The 21,893-nt window shown below is 42.2% G+C and overlaps 3 protein-coding genes across 5 annotated transcripts; 2 read left to right on the top strand and 1 right to left on the bottom strand.

The window, feature by feature from the left end:
- Positions 1 to 232: 232 nt before the first annotated feature.
- On the bottom strand, positions 233 to 5,504 carry zcchc17 (zinc finger, CCHC domain containing 17). Its single transcript, XM_010734803.3, has 7 exons — positions 5,401 to 5,504; positions 3,482 to 3,654; positions 2,148 to 2,248; positions 1,947 to 2,038; positions 1,763 to 1,863; positions 1,490 to 1,638; positions 233 to 1,174 (listed from the first exon to the last, which is right to left on the bottom strand). The coding sequence occupies exons 2-7, from the start codon at positions 3,612 to 3,614 to the stop codon at positions 1,004 to 1,006; spliced, it is 747 nt and encodes a 248-aa protein (XP_010733105.1). The 5' UTR covers positions 3,615 to 3,654; positions 5,401 to 5,504; the 3' UTR covers positions 233 to 1,003.
- A 42-nt stretch (positions 5,505 to 5,546) lies between these two features.
- Positions 5,547 to 12,914, top strand: snrnp40 (small nuclear ribonucleoprotein 40 (U5)). Its single transcript, XM_019264367.2, has 10 exons — positions 5,547 to 5,786; positions 7,138 to 7,267; positions 7,390 to 7,483; positions 8,251 to 8,416; positions 8,591 to 8,713; positions 9,927 to 10,047; positions 10,196 to 10,278; positions 10,746 to 10,807; positions 12,235 to 12,338; positions 12,569 to 12,914. Exons 1-10 carry the CDS (start codon positions 5,676 to 5,678, stop codon positions 12,616 to 12,618), a joined length of 1,044 nt encoding a protein of 347 aa, XP_019119912.1. The 5' UTR covers positions 5,547 to 5,675; the 3' UTR covers positions 12,619 to 12,914.
- Positions 12,915 to 14,407: 1,493 nt separating this feature from the next.
- On the top strand, positions 14,408 to 21,809 carry nkain1 (sodium/potassium transporting ATPase interacting 1). Of its 3 annotated transcripts, none has more exons than XM_010734801.3 (8): positions 14,408 to 15,108; positions 15,437 to 15,918; positions 16,843 to 16,980; positions 17,072 to 17,152; positions 17,738 to 17,935; positions 18,057 to 18,117; positions 19,345 to 19,426; positions 19,985 to 21,809. In XM_010734801.3, the coding sequence occupies exons 2-8, from the start codon at positions 15,865 to 15,867 to the stop codon at positions 19,992 to 19,994; spliced, it is 624 nt and encodes a 207-aa protein (XP_010733103.1). In that variant the 5' UTR covers positions 14,408 to 15,108; positions 15,437 to 15,864; the 3' UTR covers positions 19,995 to 21,809. The 3 variants fall into 3 exon arrangements, with proteins under 3 accessions (XP_010733103.1, XP_027143115.1, XP_027143116.1); XM_027287314.1 differs by having other exon boundaries at positions 14,408 to 15,114; XM_027287315.1 differs by lacking the exon at positions 14,408 to 15,108 and adding an exon at positions 15,122 to 15,237.
- The last annotated feature ends 84 nt before the right edge of the window (positions 21,810 to 21,893 follow it).

Here is a 21,893-nt window from a genome sequence, read left to right as displayed (position 1 = left end):
AAGTAGGATCTTGGCCTGAAAACAGCACCAAAGGAACAAGATGTTGATTCCCTTACATCCCCTTTTTCTTGTCTTGTCTTACTTAAAAACATTAACTCGATGTGACCCCAGGGTGGGTCGGATCCAACCTGAGAATTTTAACAAAGTTTGTGTGTCTTGGTCCCCTGAGGACTTACTTTAAACAGCAACATCATGAGTTCAAGGTCCATGAACAAAGACACCAAGAGGGACATTACAAATAAAAACACCTTTAATGGAGCTAACAGTTGACATGCAGGAAGGGGGTTGTGTGTGTGTACAGTACTCAGCCCCCTGATGAGAACATACACAAACACACATATGTATGTACACACCAGTGCACAATAAGCGGTGGACAACCCCAGGATATCATCACAGCTTGAGGTTCCTGTCATGCTCACCCGCACTGCATTACACGTCCTGTTTGTGTTTTACTACTTCCTACGTGTGTGTGTGTGTGTGAGTCTGTGTGTGTGTATGTAGCTTTCTGTGTGTGGATTTCTTTAAGGATTTTTTATGTCAAATCCTCCAAAGAGTCAGCTTTACTGTCTTCATGGCTTAATGGATTTCCAAGAGCTTAAGAAACCCGATCGCTGTAAACAATATGTGGATTTCAAGGGGGGTAACAAGTTGCTGCCATATTGCTTACGCCTATCTGATTACATATGATGTGTAAATGTCTCCCTCTGTGGAGGGAGCCAGAGGTTACTTACGGACATGTGGGGCTTATCACCTGATTTTTGTTTACAGTGCTTTCCCTCTTGACCCATTGTGATTTGTGATAAATATGATAAGGACTGAATGTGCTTCCAAAGATATGAAGACACGGTGGATGAATGAAGGTTTCTATATTAAGCGTTAGTTCTTAAAAAGACACACAGCTGGAAGTCTGTCACTGTGTCTCATGCTACCCACTTCCCCTTTCGCATGTGTCTGATAGTTGCAGTGTGTGTGTGTGTGTGTGTGTGTGTTTTTGAGCTGTGTCTCAGCTGTGTTTGTGTGACTTGTGTTTCTTGTGTTTCTTCTTCTTTTTGTCCTCTCTGTCGGGAGAGTGGTCGCGATGCCTCCTCTTGGATTTGCACTCGCTGCTGCCGCTGCTGCTGTCGCTGTCCGACTCCTTCCTCTCCCTCTTTCTTTTCTTCTTCATTTTCTTCTCCTGGAGGATGAACATATGAAAGGAGAACTTGTTTCGTTTGACAATAAAAAGGAACAATGACAATGTAGAAATGTGAAAGACAGCAGTTTCAATACCTCAAACCCAATCACAAAACCCATTATCTTGCATTATAATCATCCCCAAACCATCTTCCAAGCAACACTTCCCATAAAGCTGCCTATTACCAATCAGACAACCATACGTCATACAGAGATGTGTGGGTTGTTGCATCAGATGACTAATGGCCAAAGAGACAAAAAGAAAGGGAAATAAAGGAAATGATGACAATACAGTCGTTAAATGTCCTGTATTGACCTTCTTTTTCTTCTTCTTTTTGTCTGAGTCTTGCTGTTGTGAAACTGTGGAGGGCTGCTGCTGTTGCTGCTGTGGCTCTGCATCGTCCTCTTCGGGCAAAAGAGCGTACTGCAAGCCCGGAGCAGAGAAACAGTCCTTTGTAAAGTGACCTGAAAGAAGGAGCGATGATTTATTAAAACTGCTGCTCAACTTTAAAGTGATTTCAAGACAATTTTCCAGTAGAAACAAATGCAGTCTTTGTGTTGTTCTTTTAGGATATGACTGTTGTTGTACCTTTGCAGCCGCACTTTGAGCACGTCGTGTTGAGCACAGCCTCTAGTGTGATCCTGTTGCCCGTGTGATCTCTAAACTGCCTACGTCGCCTTGAATCCTGCCTGCAATCACACGCAGACGATTTGTAACACACACGTGGAGAGACGCACAACACATGCGACAAAATAAAACTGTAAACACTTACTCTGCCATAACATTGTTTGGGTCCAAGTCCCGCCCTGTTCCCTGATTGACGGCTTTCATTGAGAAGGACAATTTGACCTTGTCACCCCGAATCTGAAAAACAGAGGACAGAGTTGCAGTCATCCTGCTGACTTTGTTGACACAGTATGTCTGGGGTGTGTGTGTGTGTATGTGTGTGTGTGTGTGTGTGTGTGTTTGTTACCTCTCTCCCAATGACTTTAATCCACACCTGTTCTCCCACATCCACAATCTCTGAGGCATTCTCAACACGTGAGGCTGACATCTCACTCACGTGTACCAGGCCTGTATGTGAAAAGGAAGAGCTCTTAATATGAAAAAATACTGACATAAAACTGCTGAGCACAAGGATTGAGACACATAAATATGTATTTGTTGTGCTGACATAATATATCTTAAAGATTAAAACATTCTTTTATACGATCAGCTTATGTTTTTACGTCGCACTCCTAATAAACCAGCTAACATAAATAAAAATTTTAAATTTAAATTTATTTCTTTTAAAAAATATATATATATATATATATTTTCTCAGGGTTTGAACGCCATGGTGCTGGTTCTCAATTTATCCCAGTAAACTTTGCTCAGCTCGCCCTCCAGTGGTGAAAATTAATAACTCTGGTCTTCAGTTTGACACATAGGTCAAGGACAACTGTGCCTCAACAAATCATCATCACCCCCCAAAAAAACCCTAGTGTAAATATAGATAGGAGACATCATCAATGTGTTCCACTTTTTAAACAACCCTCACTACCCCAAACCTCTCCTGATATGTCCTTTCTTTACAGGCACATTATCCTGGATTTCTTTATCAGGTAATCCTAATCATTTACTTCAAGAATAACCCAGTCAACATATTAAAAATGAATGGTAATATTTACCCGTCTGCATTATCTGTTATATACTGTGTCATGTAATAGTGTGGAATGCTGTCTATCTTAAGCCTCCCCTCGAAAGAAACAAACAAAATGACAGCCGTCAAACCTGTTTCTGCAATCAGAGAAGGATTTCTGCGGTAATGTTGAAATCTTATTCTAATAGCATCATGTAGCTTAGGTGCCTTGCAGTCTCCTCTCCTAACTCTGGCTGAGACAGCACTGATAAAGACTGACACGGACCCTTTGTGGTGGATGTTAGGAATGACGACTGCTTCTTGGTTCCTGCATCCTCTGCACTCGCTCTGCATTACTTTGGGCTCTGGCCTGAGTCCCATTTCTGACACAGTGATTTTAACAGGCAGTGGATGTAAGTGTCGACTAAGCATCTTTCTGCCAGTAATAATATAATTGTCCATGTTACTGTATATTCAACTGTTTTCAACCACTGAACTACTTACTAATTATTATTAATAATATTTTATCCCTTGTAACTCTGCTACTTACTCTTCTTTTCGTGTTGTTTTACCTTCCTCTGCTGCACTGTTTTTCTCATCTTAGTGTGATTCATATCACCCAATTTGCATCTGCGATGTGCAATAAGAGTCTTTACAGATAAATGAGCATCCATTTTTTAACCAACCTTCCTTTTTGTATCCTGGCAGCCTGACAAAGGCTCCGTAAGTCTGCACAGAGACCACCTCTCCCTTAGCAATGCTGAATATTGGTGGCAGACCCTCCAGTCCAGCAGGCTCTGGGCCATCGCTGTCAGACATTGTCACAGTTGAGACGGACCACAGGTATCAATGAGTGGACCTAGAAGATTGATAAACATGCCATTATTTATAGTATCGCAAAAAAAACATAACACGCACATAACATTAATGTCTACTTGACGTGTCTGTACAGCTTACATATTAACAGGAGACATTCTATAAACAGGTTTATGAGAAACGTCTTTAACTTTGTATTACAATATTTATTTGATACAGTAAAGACTCTATTCAAATGTGTCTGTCCAAATAATCTGTTCCTTCCAGTTTAACTAAATTAATATATTCTTTGGAGGAAAAAGAGACGCTTTCTCCGGGTTAAATGACATAAAATGTAGTTTGTAATTCAAATAGTGTGATATACTGTCCAGTAGTTATTAAGTATTTGTAATTGTATAAGTCAACTGTACTATTTGGAAAATGTTAAAACAAAACACTTCATACTGGTTAGGATGAAATGGTTTTAAAAGTAGCATACCTTTATCAATAAATATTTTTTAAACATATTTTTATGAGCTCTTTTGGAACACATGTTGTGAAAATTGAGCTCCAATAAGTGGACACTGCTGAAATGAGTGTGCTAGAGAAGCGTAATAATCTGCATCTGCCATCCCCAGATCTCAGAGCCTCCACATTACACCCTATCTGAAAAGACTCATTAGACAAATCAGATAACTCTTCATTGTTGTTGATGATCGATATAATTTAAAGATATATTTTATTAGTATTTAAGAAGTACTTGGCTGATTTTACATTTTAATGTATATATTTCTTAGTTAGTTTGGTGTAGTGCCAAGTTATCACGGCCTGCGGTGAGATTTCATGCATGCAAGCTTCATTATTATAATTTATTATTTATGGCCTACCAGGATTGTCAGATACTGTAATAATGGCTGAAATAAAGCATTTGAATGCGCTAAACATTAAACTCTAAAAAGGAAATAACTGCTGGTGTTAAGAGAAGAGCAAGAGTGATGCGTGTTAAACTTAAATGTTAACAGACTTGGCATTATCACTTCATGCAAGTTTAAATAATAATTAATTAATTAATAATAATGAATAATGTTTATTCTGTGTTATCTGACTTGAGAATTGTTTTTTTTTTTTAGATTGGTTTACACCTGATTGGCTTAGATTTGGTGACATTGCCATTTAAAAAAATATATAATTGTGACAATGAAAATAAAACTGTTACAGTACAGTGCATTTGTTTGTCACTTTTATTGTTTTTCCTTTTTTTAAATATTAGTATTGACCCCCGGGGCATCTTCACATTGTTAAATCTGACCCACCCCTGGTGCCGTGTTTGTTTTTGTTATGTACGTGTGTGCATTTGTTTAAATAAAGATAAGAGACCTCATTGTGATTTTAAAGGCACCTCAACAACATGAAGAATAGTTTGAGTCCTCTCCTCCTCAGTATTTTGCTTGCTCATATGCTGCTGACTCACATCTCACATATAAATATGCATATAACGATCCCTGTGACTTTATTTAGATGCTCTCCGGTGTTAAAATGTGTGCAGAAACTGTTGAACAGAGTAAAAACCTGCAGCAGGAGCTCTTATCTTCCCTTGTGCTGCAGCAGAGTGCTCACTTTGAACATCGAGGCTGCGTTAGCTGCGTTAAAGCATTGTCCGCAGCCTCGGCGGAGTTAACCCGATAACAACACACACACACGGGGTAACTGCCCCGTGCATGACGTAAAAACCTCACTCTATAGACAAACGCACAGTGCACGCTGTAGCGTTAATTTAGTGTAAAACATTAAAAATATAAATTATTGTTACCTTTCGTGTTAGCAAAGCAGCTTCAGGTTTACATCCGGGGCAAATGAGTTTAACAACAAGCCGTGTAGCCAATCAGCGCAGTCGGTGCAAACCTCGACCAATCACAGGGCTCATATCCAGCGGAAGAACTCCCTCTGTGTTCTTACGTTGGCGCTGCGTCTTCCGTCGTCCCTCTCCGTGAAAGACGTCCATTCATTTTTCAGATTTATCTGCATTTAATTCAACATTTTCGCTATTTTTTTTTATTTTTATTTATTTTGGTTGACTAACTCGGGATGATTGAACCCAAGAAGAGAGTGGCGGACATGGCGGTGGTTCCTACCGCCGTGAAGCGGCCCCGGACGGAGCTGGTGGCGGCGGCTCAGTCTCAGCAACTCGTGGCCATGGTACGGAGAGCACTGTGTACTATACATCAGATATGTACTGCTGAGCAGAAAAGTACTTAAAACAACTTGTTAGAGGCGACCACAAACATGCACACCAACATTAACAACTGTATATCTACCCATGTGCACTAACTGGAGCTGTTTTTATCCGCTAAACGGGACTAAGTGTCCAGATAAACGGGAAAAGAAAATAACATGCTGTAGTGTTTGACTCACATTCAGCCATGTTCACACAGTCCTGAGAAATGCATTGATGTTCAGACTTTAATATGTTTATTTTTGGAGGTGATATTTAACCAATTTGTTATTTACCAATTTAACAGTTCTGCAAGTCTCAAAAATGCATTTATTATCTTCAGAGAAGGTCCTCTTGTTTTTTATATCACTTGTGTTATAATGACCAGCTTTGTTGAAGCATTTAAGTAAAATGGACTCAAATGCTTCAACAAAGCTTCACATGTGAGATTTCTGCAATTTTAAGAAACCCCATTTTATCATCATGCAGTTCACTGTGATAAACAGCAACTAGCCGACCTACCTGTATGTATATATATTATGAAGCACTATTAATACACAATGTAGTGCTGCTCATTCTCAATCTGTGTGGCCGATATCGATATTTAAGAGCTAAAAATCTATAAGTTGTCTCCCCTGGAGAAACTATGTAAACACATCGCTGTTACTAAACCTCAAACATATTTTCTGTTCTGTAATTTCTTGACACACATGTTAATACACATAACCTGAATAAACTTCAGTTCAATCCTTCACTGTATTGAGAGGCAGCATGCCCTTGTAGCTCCGTAGTTTGTCAGTTTTAATCCATTATAAACATCTTTATATTGTTTAAGTTTGTTAATCTTTTTTTTTTCTATCGGATACCTGAATTTTCTCTAACTTTTTTTACACCTTGTACCTCATGACAGCTTATTCTGGCTCTGTTCAGCTACAGACAGTTCACACAAGATGCAGTTTCATTCATAATAAGAGGCTTTTTTTTTTATTGTTGACTAGTGTTGAATGCTGAAGAGATCAGAGGTACTTAGGTGCAGAAGTGGTTCTCTTGATCCCCCCCTTCTCTTCCTAATATTTCACAAAGTAATCCAAAATGCCAAACTTATTTAAAATAATGATGTCATAGTTTATTACAAACTATTACGGCAGTATTAAATGTTTCTAAATTGATTTATCTAATGAAAAAAATATATATTTTAGAGATTCCTTCATAGGGAGCTCATGTACCACAGATTGAGAACCAGTGTTTTAGAGCATATTTCTGTTTAACATTTCACCCAACCTTATCCTCAGATTCACACAGTGACTATATTTGACCTTTGATGCATCTCTTTAGGGTCCACCACGCAGCTCCAGCCTGCAGGCTCCCATTATGCTGATGTCTGGTCACGAAGGCGAGGTCTACTGCTGCAAGTTTCACCCCAACGGAGCCACGCTGGCGTCCTCAGGATTTGACAGACTCATATGTAAGATATTTAAAATATAGTTGTGCAAACACCGGACAATCGTGCAGAAATGCTTGTTAAAACATATTCATACTCCCAGATACTTTTAAAAACTTGTTGTACACGGCGTTTCTTTGCTGCAGTGATGTGGAATGTGTACGGAGATTGTGAAAATTATGCCACTCTGAAGGGGCACAGTGGAGCAGTGATGGAGCTGCACTACAACACAGATGGCAGGTATGAACAACCATCGATGAAGTAAAACATTGTGGGTATAACTGATGGACAAACAAAATGACAAAACAATATTACCACTGGATAACACAAAGTTGTGTGTGAACAAATAGATGGAAAAATTAAGAATTAGTACGATTGGATATCTAGTGTTGTACAATACAGCACTGGTTTCTTCTTGAGTCGACTCAAAACTTAACATTTTTTATAGGTGCCCTAGTAGCTCACCTTGTGGAGGGCGCCCCATGTACTGATGCAGAGTCCTTACTGCAGTGGTCTGTGCTTGATTCCAGCCAGCGATCCTCTGCTGCATGTTGCACACTCTGTTTCTCTCCCTTCTGTTCCTGTCTATCTTCAGCTGTCCCTATAAAATTAAAACATTAAAAGGGCCAAGACATCTTTATTTGTGTTATTTCGGTGTTAGAGGAAACAGTGAATCCGTGGTGGAGTGAGAGTATATTTGAGCTCATAATCTGTATACGTTTTGGATTAAATGATATTCAAACAGTTGTATTATTAATAACACACACTTCTTGGAACTAAATGACATTTGTTAGAATAGAGTTGGCTGCAAGTATTGGCTTCTTTAGCTGTAACATTATCAGCTATCCATCCCTCATGTTGGTCTAAACCTACCAAACAAATGTCACTGTTTATTCTAGTTTCTGTAATTGATGGAGAGAGACACACACGTTTACCAGATGGCTAAGATAATTAAAAACTGTCTAGAAAGGAGTGACCGACAGTGATTTTCTTGCCATGTATTTCAGCATGCTGTTTTCGGCGAGCACAGACAAGACTGTAGGTGTGTGGGACAGTGAGACTGGCGAGAGGATCAAGCGTCTGAAGGGCCACACCTCCTTCGTGAACACCTGCTACCCGGCCCGCCGAGGGCCCCAGCTCATCTGCACTGGCAGCGATGACGGGACAGTCAAGGTGAGATTTTTCAGCTGCCAGTTAATTAAATCAAATGAACTGATCTAATCCCACATCATTGGGTTCAAGTGTTGGGAGACCTCAACACACTCACTGCTCTCAATAATAGGCAGTGCTTTGTAAATTAATTGTTATCTTTTTATAAATTAATCTCTGTGTCTGTCTTTATGGTAGCTGTGGGACATCCGTAAGAAAGGGGCGATCCACACTTTCCAGAACACCTATCAGGTGCTGGCCGTGACATTCAATGACACCAGTGACCAGATCCTGTCAGGAGGCATCGACAATGACATCAAGGTACTGAGCTTCAACACACACTGGAAACAATGATATTGATCATTTTTCATCCAAAATCATTAAATTAAATCATGATCAGGTCTGAGAAATTCAAGTTAAAGAACCAGTGTGTACTTTAGTAGCATCTAGTGGTGACGTTGGTGGTTGCAGCCCCGTCCCTTCAGAAACTATGGTGGCTGCAAATTGCATGGAAAACGTGAAAGGCCCTATCTAGAGTCAGTGTTTAGTTTGTCCACGCTGGGCTACTGTAGAAACATGGCAGACTCTGTGGATGAGGACCTGTTGTGTCTATAGGTATAAGGACACGTTCAGACAGGATCGAGTGCTCTGGCACACACAAAGTACCACAGTTATGACCATAAAAATAATTTTTGTTAAAAAAAGTGAAACAACTATAAATATATAGTTGCTATGACTACAACTATAGGATTAAAGGTAGCTCCATCCATTATCTGAAACAGCTTATCCTCATCAGGGTCACAAGGGCTGGAACCTATCCCAGCTGATTTAGGGCAAGAGGCGGGGTACAGCACCGACTAGTCAGCAGCTCATCACAGGGCACATAGAGACAAACAACCATTCACTTAATATTAAATTAGATAATTACAAACCGTGTCGATAGCTTTATGAAACGATGTGATAGTGACGGAAACAAAACATTGTTCACACTCTGATAAAGGCGATGAGTTCGGTGATTTAGGGCGCAGTGTGCCACATTTTAACATTTGTCACCATAAAGGCGCAGAGTCTTATCTGTTGTTGGAGAAACACATTGTGTTTTTATTTGACTACAAGTAAAACAAGGTGCTAAACAGTATTCAGCTAATTGTCTGTGTGCTGTGAAACTGCCTCCCTCTGTCTCTGATAAACCTATAAAATGTTGAATTCACTGCTTCACCCTCTTTACTCTTGCATCTTTTAATAATGATGTTCAAGAATTACACTGCTGTTTTGTCCTCATTCTGCTACCTACTTCTTGCACAGACCCTGCTGCAGGCTCCTCTGTGGTTTTGTAGTTGATGTGTTGGGTTGCAGTGTGTTCATGTGCTGGAAGAACCTCATTTTTGTGTTATTTCTTTTTTTTTTCCCTGGACTATCATGACAACTGGCTCATGGCCTGTGGATATTTCTCTTTGCTCTTGACATGTAGGACTATACAGTGTGTGTCCTTTTGTGTAAACCCTGTCAAAAGCTTGTCTTTTGTGTTGTGCAGGTGTGGGACCTGAGGCAGAACAAGTTGATCTACAATATGCACGGCCACGGCGACTCAGTAACTGGACTCAGCCTGAGCTCTGAGGGATCATACCTTCTCTCAAACTCCATGGACAACACAGGTAGGATTTTTGTGTTTTTACAGGATAACAAATGCCTCTTTCTCAGGTCATAACATTGACTTATCTGTGTGTGTGTCTGTGTGTATGTGTGTGTGTGTGTGTGTGTGTGTGTGTGTGTGTGTGTGTGTGTCTCTCTCTCTCTCTGTAGTGCGCATTTGGGATGTTCGACCTTTTGCTCCCAAGGAGAGATGTGTGAAGATTTTCCAGGGCAATGTTCACAACTTTGAAAAGGTAACATAAATAACTCTGTGACCCTCTTTGTAGTCAAGGGCATGCAGTATGTGGTCTACTTGAACTTCCAGTACTGACACTACTTTCCACCCTGTGTGTTTGTATATTTACTGAACAGAATCTTGAACTGTGATTTTGCAAATGTGTCACACATTTTCCTAAAAAGGCATCACAACATGTCACTTTCTGACCTGTAATAAACAGCTCGTGGTTCTTTCATGCTGTGAACTAATACTTTGTGCACAAGTGACTAACAGCTGCAGTCCTGCTGGCGGTGTTTACGCCCGTAGTCGAGCGCGGGTTGCATGACATCGCCTTTCATCCTCTCATGCCTCTCCCATCACTCTCTGCTGTCCTTTCTAATGAAGAAGTTCACGTTTCATCTTATTACTGTAACAGTAGCCCTCACGTAGAATGGCTGTGTCACGTTGCTAATGCACTTTCTAACATCTGCTCCTGTCTGTCAGAATTTGCTGAGGTGCTCCTGGTCGACTGACGGCAGTAAGATAGCTGCAGGCTCGGCTGACAGGTGAGAGGCAGCGAAACACACACCGCATTTACACGCCCTAACACACACATCAAATCAATGTTTATTTAGATCAGAGAAATTTTATTTTGCTACTGTGAAATATTTTCCTTCTTTAACTTTTATGAGAGAAGAGATGAAGTCCTTCACTTTTTTTTTTTTTTAACATTCTGGTGTCTTACATGACTTTTTAGGTAGGTAAGAAGGGGAAAAGAAATAAAAATCGATAAGAGAATCGTTAGATAAACTGCCAAGTGATTCCATGGAATTGAAACACACGGTTCTTCGAGAACTGGTTCTCGATTCCCATCTCTACACTAAACGCTGCACAACAGATACAGATGATTGAGAGCTCGAGGCACACAATATTTTTCATTACTGGCACTTGAAAATGTGCAAAATGGGTGGACATTTAGTCATATAGCTGACACTTTTATCCAAAGCGACTTAGAACAAAGGGAAACAATCAAGGCACAGTGCGACAAGGAGATGTTAGTGCAGCAATAAGTACTGTGACAATTCTAGAGGGGATAGATTTAGTATGTCCAGTTGCTGGTAGTGCTCGGAGAGGAGGTACTCTTTGAAGAGCTGGGTCTTCAGGAGGTTTTTAAAGGTCAAGAGGTAGAACTGGTAGTGTGTTCCACTAATGAGGAACAACAACAGACAAGAAGAGTCTAGCTCGCCTTAAGCGAACGGGTGGCAGAGCCAGGCGTCGTTTATTGAGGTAACACAGTCGGCTACAGGTAGCCAGTGGAGCTCGATGAGCAGTGGGGTAACGTGCCCTTTTGGGTTGATTGAAGACCAGGCATGTTTCACTGTGCAGGGAGGCCCGTCAGGACGATGTAGATGGGGAAGTCAGCTTGTTCCCTGCAAAAAATACAGTGTTGGAGTGGTATTGTGCTAAAATGAAAGGGCTCTCACGTCATCAGAAACTGAGGGATGGCAAGCAGAGGTTGCAATTTGTAAATCTGTGTGAAAATGGATGTGAGTATTTTGTGTGTAGAAGCTACAAGTTCCTTCCATGTTTGTAGTCAATTGTTTCCAATGTGTAGACCTGTACTGAGCAATGAAGTCAGTAACTGAAATGATAACTCACATTAAACCTAATGTTCCTTTCCAGGTACAAATGCAAATGTTGCATTCATTACCTTCACCTGGTTTGTGTCCAGTTTAACATCTTTAAGTATATTATTACAGAGGTCCATCTTTCTAAACAAGTGTCCATCTTAAGTTCCAAGCCAGCCATAATCTTGATGCCATTTACCTCTTTGAATTGATTTTCTATCCTAATCCACCAACAGCAGCATAACTCGAAATAAATCCACCGCACAAACTGTGTTGTAACAGAAATCCTTCAGGCTCATGTGTCTCAGCTCAGCATCGCCTCACATCGGGAGTCATTCTAGCTATTTACTTTTCTGTTTTTATAGATTTGTGTATATCTGGGACACCACATCACGCAGGATCCTCTACAAGCTGCCAGGCCATGCTGGCTCTGTCAACGAAGTGGCCTTTCACCCAGAGGAGCCTATAGGTGAGTCTTAGTCTCAGAGCACACAAGATGGGACGGGATGTTTGAAGACTTAGGGAGCAGGTTAATGAGAGCCAGGGGATTTTCATATTCGAGTGGTTTTTGTCAGACTTTGGTCTCCAGCCAACTGTTTCCTGTCTGTTAGATTTGATTTGGCATCACTGGTTAGTTCACCTCAGGCTTATGTCTAACAATAAGAGTTTAACCGTCTTTTTCTGTGTCCCTCTGCACAGTGCTGTCTGGCTCCAGTGATAAACGGCTCTACATGGGAGAAATTCAGTAGAGCATCTGTCTGTCTGTATGTATGTGTGTGAGTGTGTGTGTGTGTGTGCATATGGACTTGAATGAGTCAGTATGCGTGTGTGTGTCCTGCAAGCGAGGGTCCTGCTTTAGAAGTGGATGGGTGGTGTTCGACAGTGAGGTTAGGAGTCTCTGTAATTTCATGTGCTTCAGCCTTTCACGAAACAACCTCAGGACATGTGTTTTAAGTTCATTATGCTCAGTCACATCAACAACAACGACTTGTTTTTTTATTCTGATTTTGTTTCTTTTTAATAAACTTATGGATTCTGTACAAAAGAGCTTGTAAGCCTCGTTTATCATTATGACACTTTGACAGTGCGACCTGTCGATGCGAGAAAAAACCTTGTGCCTCTGATTTCTCTACATTTATTTGACAGCGGGATTAATTAATGAGGGTTTATAAACAAGACGTATAACAAGTTATGGTTAGGTTATGGAGTACCTAATTAATTAATTAATTAATACTGAGGAGCTGATTTTCAACACAGAGGAAGAAAAAAAACAGTATAAGAGTTTAGTCCATAAGTCCATGAGTCTCAGGTACTTATAGGTAGTTTTTAAATGAGCAAAATAGACCTTTCCCAGAGCAGCCATTTTTACATGAAATAGTATAGGAAACAAATCTACTAATTAAGGTAAAACAGAGTCAGGGTGCTGCTGTGGTGCATTTTGGTTTACTGGAGAGTCTCTGCTGCAATAAATGGAACTGAACCTTAATTAGTATCATTGGAAACACCAGAGGTGACCCTACTATTCCATGTGAAAATGGCTGCTGTGAAAGGGGTCTCTTTATATAAACCTCATTGTCTGATGAAGCTCATCATATTAATAAAGCCGTGACAGGACTCCATTGTTTGATTAAAGATGGCTTTGTGGAGCCTTAATGAATATGTAATGTGCTCCATCTGATCGAGGTCCCACACCTTCAGGATCGATGTGTTTTATGTGCGGTGGATGGATTTTAGACATCTAATGTGTAAACAAGTTCAGCAAATCACAAGGAAAGCAAACTCATCCTCTTTCAGTTGGTCTCTGGGTTTTAAAGGAAAATTATTATAAGTTTTCATTTATTCTATGTGCAATAAATCGACGCAACCCAGCTCTTTGTCTTCTTCTTATTTAAGTTTTTCTAATAGACAGTAGATGAACTTTAATAATTTAACAGTGTAAAGGATGGAGCCGTTGTTGTATACATTATTTTTCTTAAATAATACTGAAGGAGTTTTATTAGGGTGTCTTTTCCCTTCCATCTTGCCTCTGAGCGCAGGAGTTAAGCTCTTTCGACCTCTACCTGTGGTGATAAATTAATCAGGTCAGTTTAATTAGCACCATATAGAGTTACTGGCATACTGTCTCGTTGTACAATGAATATGGGTTTACTTAGCTAAGCAGGGCTTTGATTACGGCTCACTTCATCTGTTATAATACGAAGCTCCGGAATGAGACAAGGCGAGTTTGTTTACCACAGAGTGCTTTTACATAAGGTGAAGATATGAGTTTAAAAACATTATAAGAGGGACAGAAAGATCAGTTAAGTCTGTGTAAAGTAATGAAAATATGTGTGAGTTTGTCAGACAAAAAAAGGGTGTTAAATATATAAAATAAGGTTTCAAAATCAGAGAAAATAGTATTTAAATTAAGTTAATGATTACAAATCAACAAACTATGATGGATCATACAGTTACAGTGCAGTTTCAAGTTAATCATAAAGGATCATCATAAAAATATACAGAGCACAGTTCAAGGTGAACATCACTTTTTTTTTCTTTGAGCAACATATACAGTGAATGCAGGCCTGGGTGTAGTAAACTGCATATAATGGTGTTGTTCCATTGATTGTCATATGGCCTCGCAATAACCACCAAGGCGGTCATTATCTGGCTCTTCATCAGTGATAGCAGGCTGCATGGACTAATGTGAGCCTCGCTCTGCACACAGTCTAAGTATCTGATCTTAAAAAACAAGGCTGTTAATTGTGTTTATTCCGCTTGGAATAACCGCAGAGCTGCAGGAGACGATGAGCAGCAGCGGGGCCGCGGGTCAGCGCTTTTACTCCTCGGTCTGTGTCCTCCACACACACACACACACACACACACACACACACACACACACTCAAGATGGAAGTGGGTGGTGATTACAGACTTTATTATTTTCGGCTGTCTGAACCTCCTCCTCCTCCTCCTCCTCCTCGAGCCCCGGTTTCTTTTGTGCTCCCTTCTTCCCCAACCAAACCAAACTCCTCGCGGGGCTGCTGCTCGGACACGCGCGCGCACGCACGCGGGGCTGCAGAATCCATGCAGCTCCTCCTCGAGGGGGTCGCGGTGACTGAGAGCCCCCACCCCCTCCTCTCTCTCTCTCTCTCTCTCTCTCTCTCTCTCTCTCTCTCTCCCCGCGGCTCCTCCTGCGCCCGCCCCGGCACCGATTGTTGACAAAAGACGCTGCGAGACGGAGCGAAGGAGCCCGGACCCCGGTACTGGTGAGCCCGTTAACTTGACTTGTTTGCCCCGAACAGTTAGAGGAGAAGCAGACGGGGGCGATGGGGGTTGTAGTTGGGGTGATGGTGGTGGTTGGACGAGGACTCTTCCGTTCCTAGAAAACCGTGAGTCACAACGGGCTGCTTTGTGTCCGTATGTAGCCAAACGTTAGCCGTAGTAACACACTGCGGGGTCGGTCCCCTCCTCCCCTCCGCCCCCCGTGTGATCCGGTATCATATGATGCTCATTTCTGTCCGCGGCCCGGGGCACATCATGACAGCTTTCCGTCTCTCTTTGTGCCTTTGTGTGTCCCCTCTCCGGAAGGTGTGGCCGAGGTGATTCGGTTGTCGGTGGTGGTCGGACCGCAGCAGGCCGGCGTGAAGTGGACGCCCCCCCCCCCTCTCCCCTCCTCTCCTCCTCTCTCTCTCTCTCCCCTCCACCCCCCCATCCCTCCTCCACCACCAACACCACCACCACCAGCACCACCTTCCTCTCCTCTCTCCTTCATGAAAACCACCCGCGATTGGTATTTACAGACGGCCAAGATGGGTCACTCACTGTGAGTGGAAGCGCCAGACCATCGGTATAGGAGGAGGAGGAGGAGGAGGAGGAGGCAGCGGTGGCGGCCTTAGGTGGGTCTATTCAGCCGGGAATGGTGTGAGCTGAGACGACCAGGCATTCTGGATCTGACCGGGGACCCGTCATTCCCCCGGAGCCTCCGCGGCTCCAAGCCGCGTCCTGAGCCCTCCAAGATGGGGAAGTGCGACGGAAGATGCACGCTGCTGGTGATATGCTCACTGCAGTTGGTGAGTGTGTGTGTGTGTGTGTGTGTATATGTGTCTATGTGTGTGTGTGTGTGTGTGTGAGCAAAGCCATAAAGATATAATTAGAGCAGCGTGCTACAGACACGCACATTGTAATCAGACATTTTTGTCCAGCCTCTCTGTACAGTCACACTAAAAAAGCTTTGAGCTGCAGCTGCTGGAGTGCCATGCCACATTTGCAGGGGAGGGTGTGTGTTTGTGTGTGTGTGTGTGTGTGTGTGTGTGTGTGTGTGTCTGTCTGTCTTTGAAGCAGAGGGAGTAGGGCAGTGGTGGTGGTGGTGGTGGTGGTGGGGGTGCTTTGGTGTCAGGGTGGTCTATGTCTGTACAGAGAAGGGTGATAGCCCCATTCTGGCAAAACCATGTGCATGTTAAGAAGCACAAGAGGGACAAGGAGGCCCTGTTCACCATCTGGTCTCCATTCTGGAGTTAAAGTTAGCTGTTCCTTGTGTCTACAAATAGCTCGGGACTATTCCTCTAAAATGTAATAAGTGTGTAATATGAGACAGTATCAGATACTCCTGTAGTGAACATGACGCAGACATGGACGGCAGCAGTGTGTCCTGGCTATTGTTCGCAGGGGGGGCTGATGAGTTGTTGTGTGGCCCATAGATTCTCATTAGTTTGGGGGAAGCTTTTGGGGGGGTGCTCCTCTTTTACAGTCACTGGACTGGCTGGTGCTCCAGGCAGTTACCATGGAAACAACTGCGGCAGACCTGTGTATGCGTGTCCCCGTCACTGTCTGTGTGTGTGTGTATATATATATTTGGTGTGTGAAACCCTGATTACTTGTGTTGTATTTGCATATATATGTATGTGTATGAATATGTCCCCTCCCATGCTATATGTATATATTAATATATATTTATACATATATATATATAAATCCCCCTCCCCCATTTCCCCTAGGTGGCAGCCCTCCAGAGGCAGGTGTTTGATTTTCTGGGCTACCAATGGGCTCCCATCCTAGCCAACTTCCTGCACATTATGTCCGTCATCCTGGGAATGTTCGGCACCGTGCAGTTTCGCTTCAGATACCTCATCTTTGTGAGTATTATCTCCTTTTTTTTCCAGCCCGTGTTTACTTTAAATGAATAACTGTGAGCATGAGAAATTGATCTCTGTATTTGTTTGTCAGTATGCAGTATGGCTGGTCCTCTGGGTGGGTTGGAACTCATTCATTATCTGCTTCTACCTGGAGGTTGGAAACCTGTCTCAGGTCTGTTCTGTGTGTTTATACTTAGATCTTTGCTCTATTTAAAAGCACTCCCCTCTTCTCTGTAGATTAATTGCTTTGTTGGGTTACATCTTGATAATCAATTTCATTGTTTAACTCACTGGCTCGTCTGTCTGCATGTTGTTTCCTCTAAGAGTGATTATTCCTTCTCCAACTGTTTCATTTCAGCATTTTTAGAGGTCTTAGATGTAAAATTATTAATTAATCCATAAGAAAAATTAAAGATTTGAAAGAATGGGCCCTCATTTTAATGTAGAAGAGATATGTTTTTCTGCTTCCTTATCCTTTTAACTATCTTGATTGGTGGGGTCATGACCCCCCGGTTGGGCATCCCGGGTTTAAGCCATATATCATCAGTGCAAAAATGTCAAATATTCTCTTGTTTCAGCCTCCAAAATCTGACAATATTCCACTTTTCTCTGTTTTGTAACATTGTGAATTGACGTCGCTTTGATTTGTCTCTATTTTGTAGATGAAATTAAATAAAAAAACATAATCCACTGAGGAATCAGTTGTTAGTTGTAGCCCTGCTTTCATGCATGTGTACGTATCTGTGTGTGTGTTCAGGACAGGGACTTTCTCATGACGTTCAACACATCCCTCCATCGCTCGTGGTGGATGGAGCATGGTCCTGGTTGCCTGGTAACGCCAGTTCTAGACTCTCGCATGGCTCCTGATGACCATCATGTCATCACCGTCTCTGGGTGTCTCCTTGACTACCAGTACATAGAGGTGTTGAGTTCAGCCATTCAGATCTTATTGGCTGTACGTATCTCACACACACACACACTCACTTTTGCAAATAAACACTGTGCAGCTTGTTGCCTCTCTACAAAGACATACATCAGTATGGCAGCCTAATTTCTGACCATCTCTTCTCTAACAGCTCTTTGGCTTCGTGTACGCCTGCTACGTGAGCAAAGTCTTTCAGGACGACGAGGACAGCTGTGAGTCCCTTTGTTTTCTCCGAAAAGCTTGTTGATCCTCTTCAAGCACCTTGTTCAGACGATTAGATTTACTTCTGTCGGGCCGTCAAGAGAGCCTTTGTGTTAGCGATCCATGGCCTTGGATGTGTGCGCTGTTAGCTCATTGTTTTCCCCTGCCTGAGTCATGCTAAGCAAAATCACTGCAGAGGATTCCCCGCGGGTGATCTGAGCGCTCCCATCTGCGGGGAGTATTAAAGATGTCTGCCGGAACATTCCCGCCATCAGAGTGTCCGTCTGTCTGCTGCTGCACAGTGCTCGTCTGTCGGCTTTTGGGTGTGCCATCTGTGTGTCTGAATGGTTCTTCTCATGTGCCCCTCGTGAGTGTTTCACTCTCAGTCAGCGGAGGAAATTAAATCCTGTAGTTCGAATATAACATCATGAGATTGAGTTCCTGTAAGAGGAAGTGTCATGCTGTGTTTCTGATGTCTGAACAGCATACTATGTTATAATAATAGCATGTCATAACATAGTGGTGACTATGAAATAATAATGACATGGTATAAACATTTTTGATGTATTTATAATATATCCAGACTGACGCTGGCACTTAGAGGCCAATACCAATATTATTATATTATATTTGATATTTTAAATAGAGTTTTTCCATGACATAATCAGAGTTAAGCATTTCTATATGTACTGAATGGGTCATATAACCATTAAAAAACAAACTTTCCACTGCTCTCTGGTGGACAAACCAGAAATTTGGAACAGAAACACTGTTGTCCAAATGAACTCAAATATCTTAAGTATTTCTGTTCTGCACGTATCGGCCAATACATACACCCGATACCAATATACCAAACTTTATTAAAATGTTGAAGCTTGCCTCTTGAGAAAACTGAGACCTAATTTGTGGTCTCTAGCTCCACTGATGTAGACAATCAGGGACTGTTTTATTTTTCAGCTGGCACCACATAAGTTTGTTCCTCTGGATCGATCAAGAAAGATTAGAACAATGTATCAGTGACATAGACACAGTGAGAAAGATGATGTATCTCTGCAGATCCTGATGTCACGGCGGGGTGTTATTAAAGGCATACAGAAAGCACTATGATACCATCTGATGCCCTAATAGATTTTCATGTCAAAATAGAATCTGATCTTGAAATACAACGCTTGTTCAAAAAAAAGTACAGATTTAAAGGAAAGTGGAATGATGTCATCCTTTGTCTTTGTCTCTTAAAGTTGATTTCATCGGCGGCTTTGACTCATATGGTTACCAGCCTCCTCAGAAGTCCTCTCATCTGCAACTGCAGCCTCTTTACACGTGAGTTACAAATATAACTATCTCCAGTTTCTCCTTCTTTTTGATCATACTGTCGAACATTTGTCTTTCAAGGGGTACTCGAGCGATATAGTGTCGCACTTCTAAAATGTTTGGGGCTTCACAGATAAAAATCAATGCGGCAGAGGCCATGAGATCTTGACTTTTAGTCCCTAGTGTGGGTCAGGCTCCGGGAACGCTGCAGCCTACATTTCCCAGGATACAACTCAAAATTATCTTTATTTAGACCCTCATTGCCGCCTAAAACCCCACACCCCTGGTTTGTATTGCATGATTCTTGTTAAAAATGTTAAGCCTCAAGCCCCAAATAACCCTGATGATGTCATTTGGGTTATCTCAGCCCTGATGACATCATCATTTAACTTCCCTTCATAACTACAGAAGATGATACACAACTGTTTTCTCAGGTCCTCATGACCAATAAAACCGAACTCCATGTGTAAAATCGGTGGAAAGCCCCTTTCATGCAACTCTATCAAAGTACAGTGTTGTGTAACATTGATGTCTGACAGTCCTGACCTCATCCCCTCTCCATCACAGGGCTGGTTAACTGCTGGTAGCGCCACCTTCAGGCCAAACCCAGACGGTGTCACTGTGGATGGAAAGCGGCGGTTGCCTTGATTACACTCACTCTGTGTGTGACAGTTTACCCGAGGAATGGACTTAACCCCACCCAGAGGGAGAGACGTCTGTGCGTGTGTGCATGTGTGCTTGTGTCTGAGAAAGAGAAATACAGCCCTGAATAGAATGTACAGAGCTCAGGGAAGAACCAGCATGCCAGGTGATGAGATGAGATGAGATGAAGAGGAGGAGAAAGAGGAGGAGGAGGAGGAGGAGATACAGAGAAGCTGGGGACACCTCTGTCAAATCACCGGAGACACACTTCACTAAACTGCCAGCTCTCAACACTCCCACCAGTGTGTGTGCGTGTGTCTGTAATGTATGTATGTGTGTGTGTGCGTGCGTGCGTGCGTGTGTGTGTGTGTAACTCCACAGGACTAGCGGGTGCTTTGTGGTTGCACCATGGACTCTTAGCACTCGGCGTGCCTGTGAATTTTGTTTCGGGGGGTGCTCACGTGGGGGATTCGGGTGGGGTCACATAATAAAAAGAGGCACAGCTCGTACCTGTTGTCGTTTTAGAATGTGGTGATGTAAAACTAGAGCAGTCTTACGATTTCCCATTCCCAAAGCCATCTTTCCCTTCCTCCCTTTTCCCATGCCGTTAAAACCACTGTTGACGTTCAAGCTTTTTACATTACAGCCCTGGCCTGCTGAGGTAGTAAAACAGAGCTGGTGGAGTGGAAAAGATGAACTGCTTGAAGGGTCAGACTGGCAATATTTTGTATACTTTATTAGAGGCCAAAACCAACAATGCATCTCCATATCTCACTACCTTTGTTCCTGGGTAAGTAAATCTTTTTAATAAAAAAGGCTCAATAATTCCCTAAAACATCTGGGCACTGCTCGTTTTAGCATTTGTCAACTAACAGCAACAGCAACAGTCTGTGGGGGATGTTCTAACTGAGCATGTGTTGCGCCTGTGAGTATTTACAGCAGCAGGATGTATGGAAGTGGAAACATCTCAAAATAAACTACAGTGCCTAACTTCATCATAATGAAGGAACATGTCAACAGTACAACAGCGTGTGGTACAACAATGGGTTTCACAGCTATATCAGGTTTGTTAGTAGGACTGATTCATTGTTGGTTTTGGTCTTTTCATGTGTTATAAATATAACCAGACTTATCCTTTAAAGTTCTCTGGATCACTGCAAAAATGTAAGTCAAATGTCCATCGCCAGGATATTTTGTTTTCAGGTGAATAAATTCAGCCTACTATACATGTAATACTGTTATTTAGGGATGCAGATGGCTTTGGGATCAGGCATTAGTGTGTCTATGGGTGGGGGGGTGGGGGGGAGCAGTGGGGATACTGTGCATGTAAATAACCAGCCAATGATTGTTTTGTTGGTTCCATTTAGAAAAAAACGGTGGGTTGCATTAGGGGGTGGGGTTGGGCTGGGCGAGAAGGGGTACACATCAAGGTTTTTCTTCATACCTGTTTCTCTAGTTCTCTCTTTTACGGATATCCTCATGCTGCCATCTTCTATCCTATCGGCAGCTAATTCTCCCTGTCATCTTAATCGGTAACTTTCTCTGCAGCTCGTTCGCTCGTCTCCACAGGAGCACGGTGATAAAGGAAGAGGAAAATATGTCATGAACACACACAGTGACATGCTCCGAGAAGTTTTTGTGGAAGTAATTGGTGACAGCGAGAGGGAAAGAGGGAGACAGGTATGAGGTGAAGACCTTATTGGGTGTAAGGTGAAGTTTGAAATAATAAAAATACACTTTCTACATTAAATATGACTTCTGTTCTCATCTGTACACGCACGTCTGTATTACTAAAATGGGTTCTTTCCTTTCTAGCTTTCATTTTATGAATATC

Source organism: Larimichthys crocea, chromosome XIII (assembly GCF_000972845.2).
Source record: "Larimichthys crocea isolate SSNF chromosome XIII, L_crocea_2.0, whole genome shotgun sequence".
NCBI classification, from domain to species: domain Eukaryota; kingdom Metazoa; phylum Chordata; class Actinopteri; family Sciaenidae; genus Larimichthys; species Larimichthys crocea.
Note: the sequence above shows the minus strand (reverse complement) of the source record. Positions and strands in the feature narration are given on the sequence as shown.

Excerpts from the sequence above, each read along its gene's own strand:
- zcchc17 (XM_010734803.3), bottom strand. The coding sequence starts at position 3,614 with ATGTCTGACAGCGATGGCCCAGAGCCTGCTGGACTGGAGGGTCTGCCA. Across the intron at positions 1,639-1,762 it reads CTCAAAGTGCGGCTGCAAAG|GTCACTTTACAAAGGACTGT; the intron begins GTACAACAACAG and ends TCCTTCTTTCAG. Across the intron at positions 1,175-1,489 it reads AAAAGAAGAAGAAAAAGAAG|GAGAAGAAAATGAAGAAGAA; the intron begins GTCAATACAGGA and ends TTCATCCTCCAG.
- snrnp40 (XM_019264367.2), top strand. The coding sequence starts at position 5,676 with ATGATTGAACCCAAGAAGAGAGTGGCGGACATGGCGGTGGTTCCTACC. Across the intron at positions 10,048-10,195 it reads AAACTCCATGGACAACACAG|TGCGCATTTGGGATGTTCGA; the intron begins GTAGGATTTTTG and ends CTCTCTCTGTAG. Across the intron at positions 12,339-12,568 it reads TCACCCAGAGGAGCCTATAG|TGCTGTCTGGCTCCAGTGAT; the intron begins GTGAGTCTTAGT and ends CCCTCTGCACAG.
- nkain1 (XM_010734801.3), top strand. The coding sequence starts at position 15,865 with ATGGGGAAGTGCGACGGAAGATGCACGCTGCTGGTGATATGCTCACTG. Across the intron at positions 16,981-17,071 it reads GCTTCAGATACCTCATCTTT|TATGCAGTATGGCTGGTCCT; the intron begins GTGAGTATTATC and ends TTTGTTTGTCAG. Across the intron at positions 18,118-19,344 it reads TCAGGACGACGAGGACAGCT|TTGATTTCATCGGCGGCTTT; the intron begins GTGAGTCCCTTT and ends TGTCTCTTAAAG.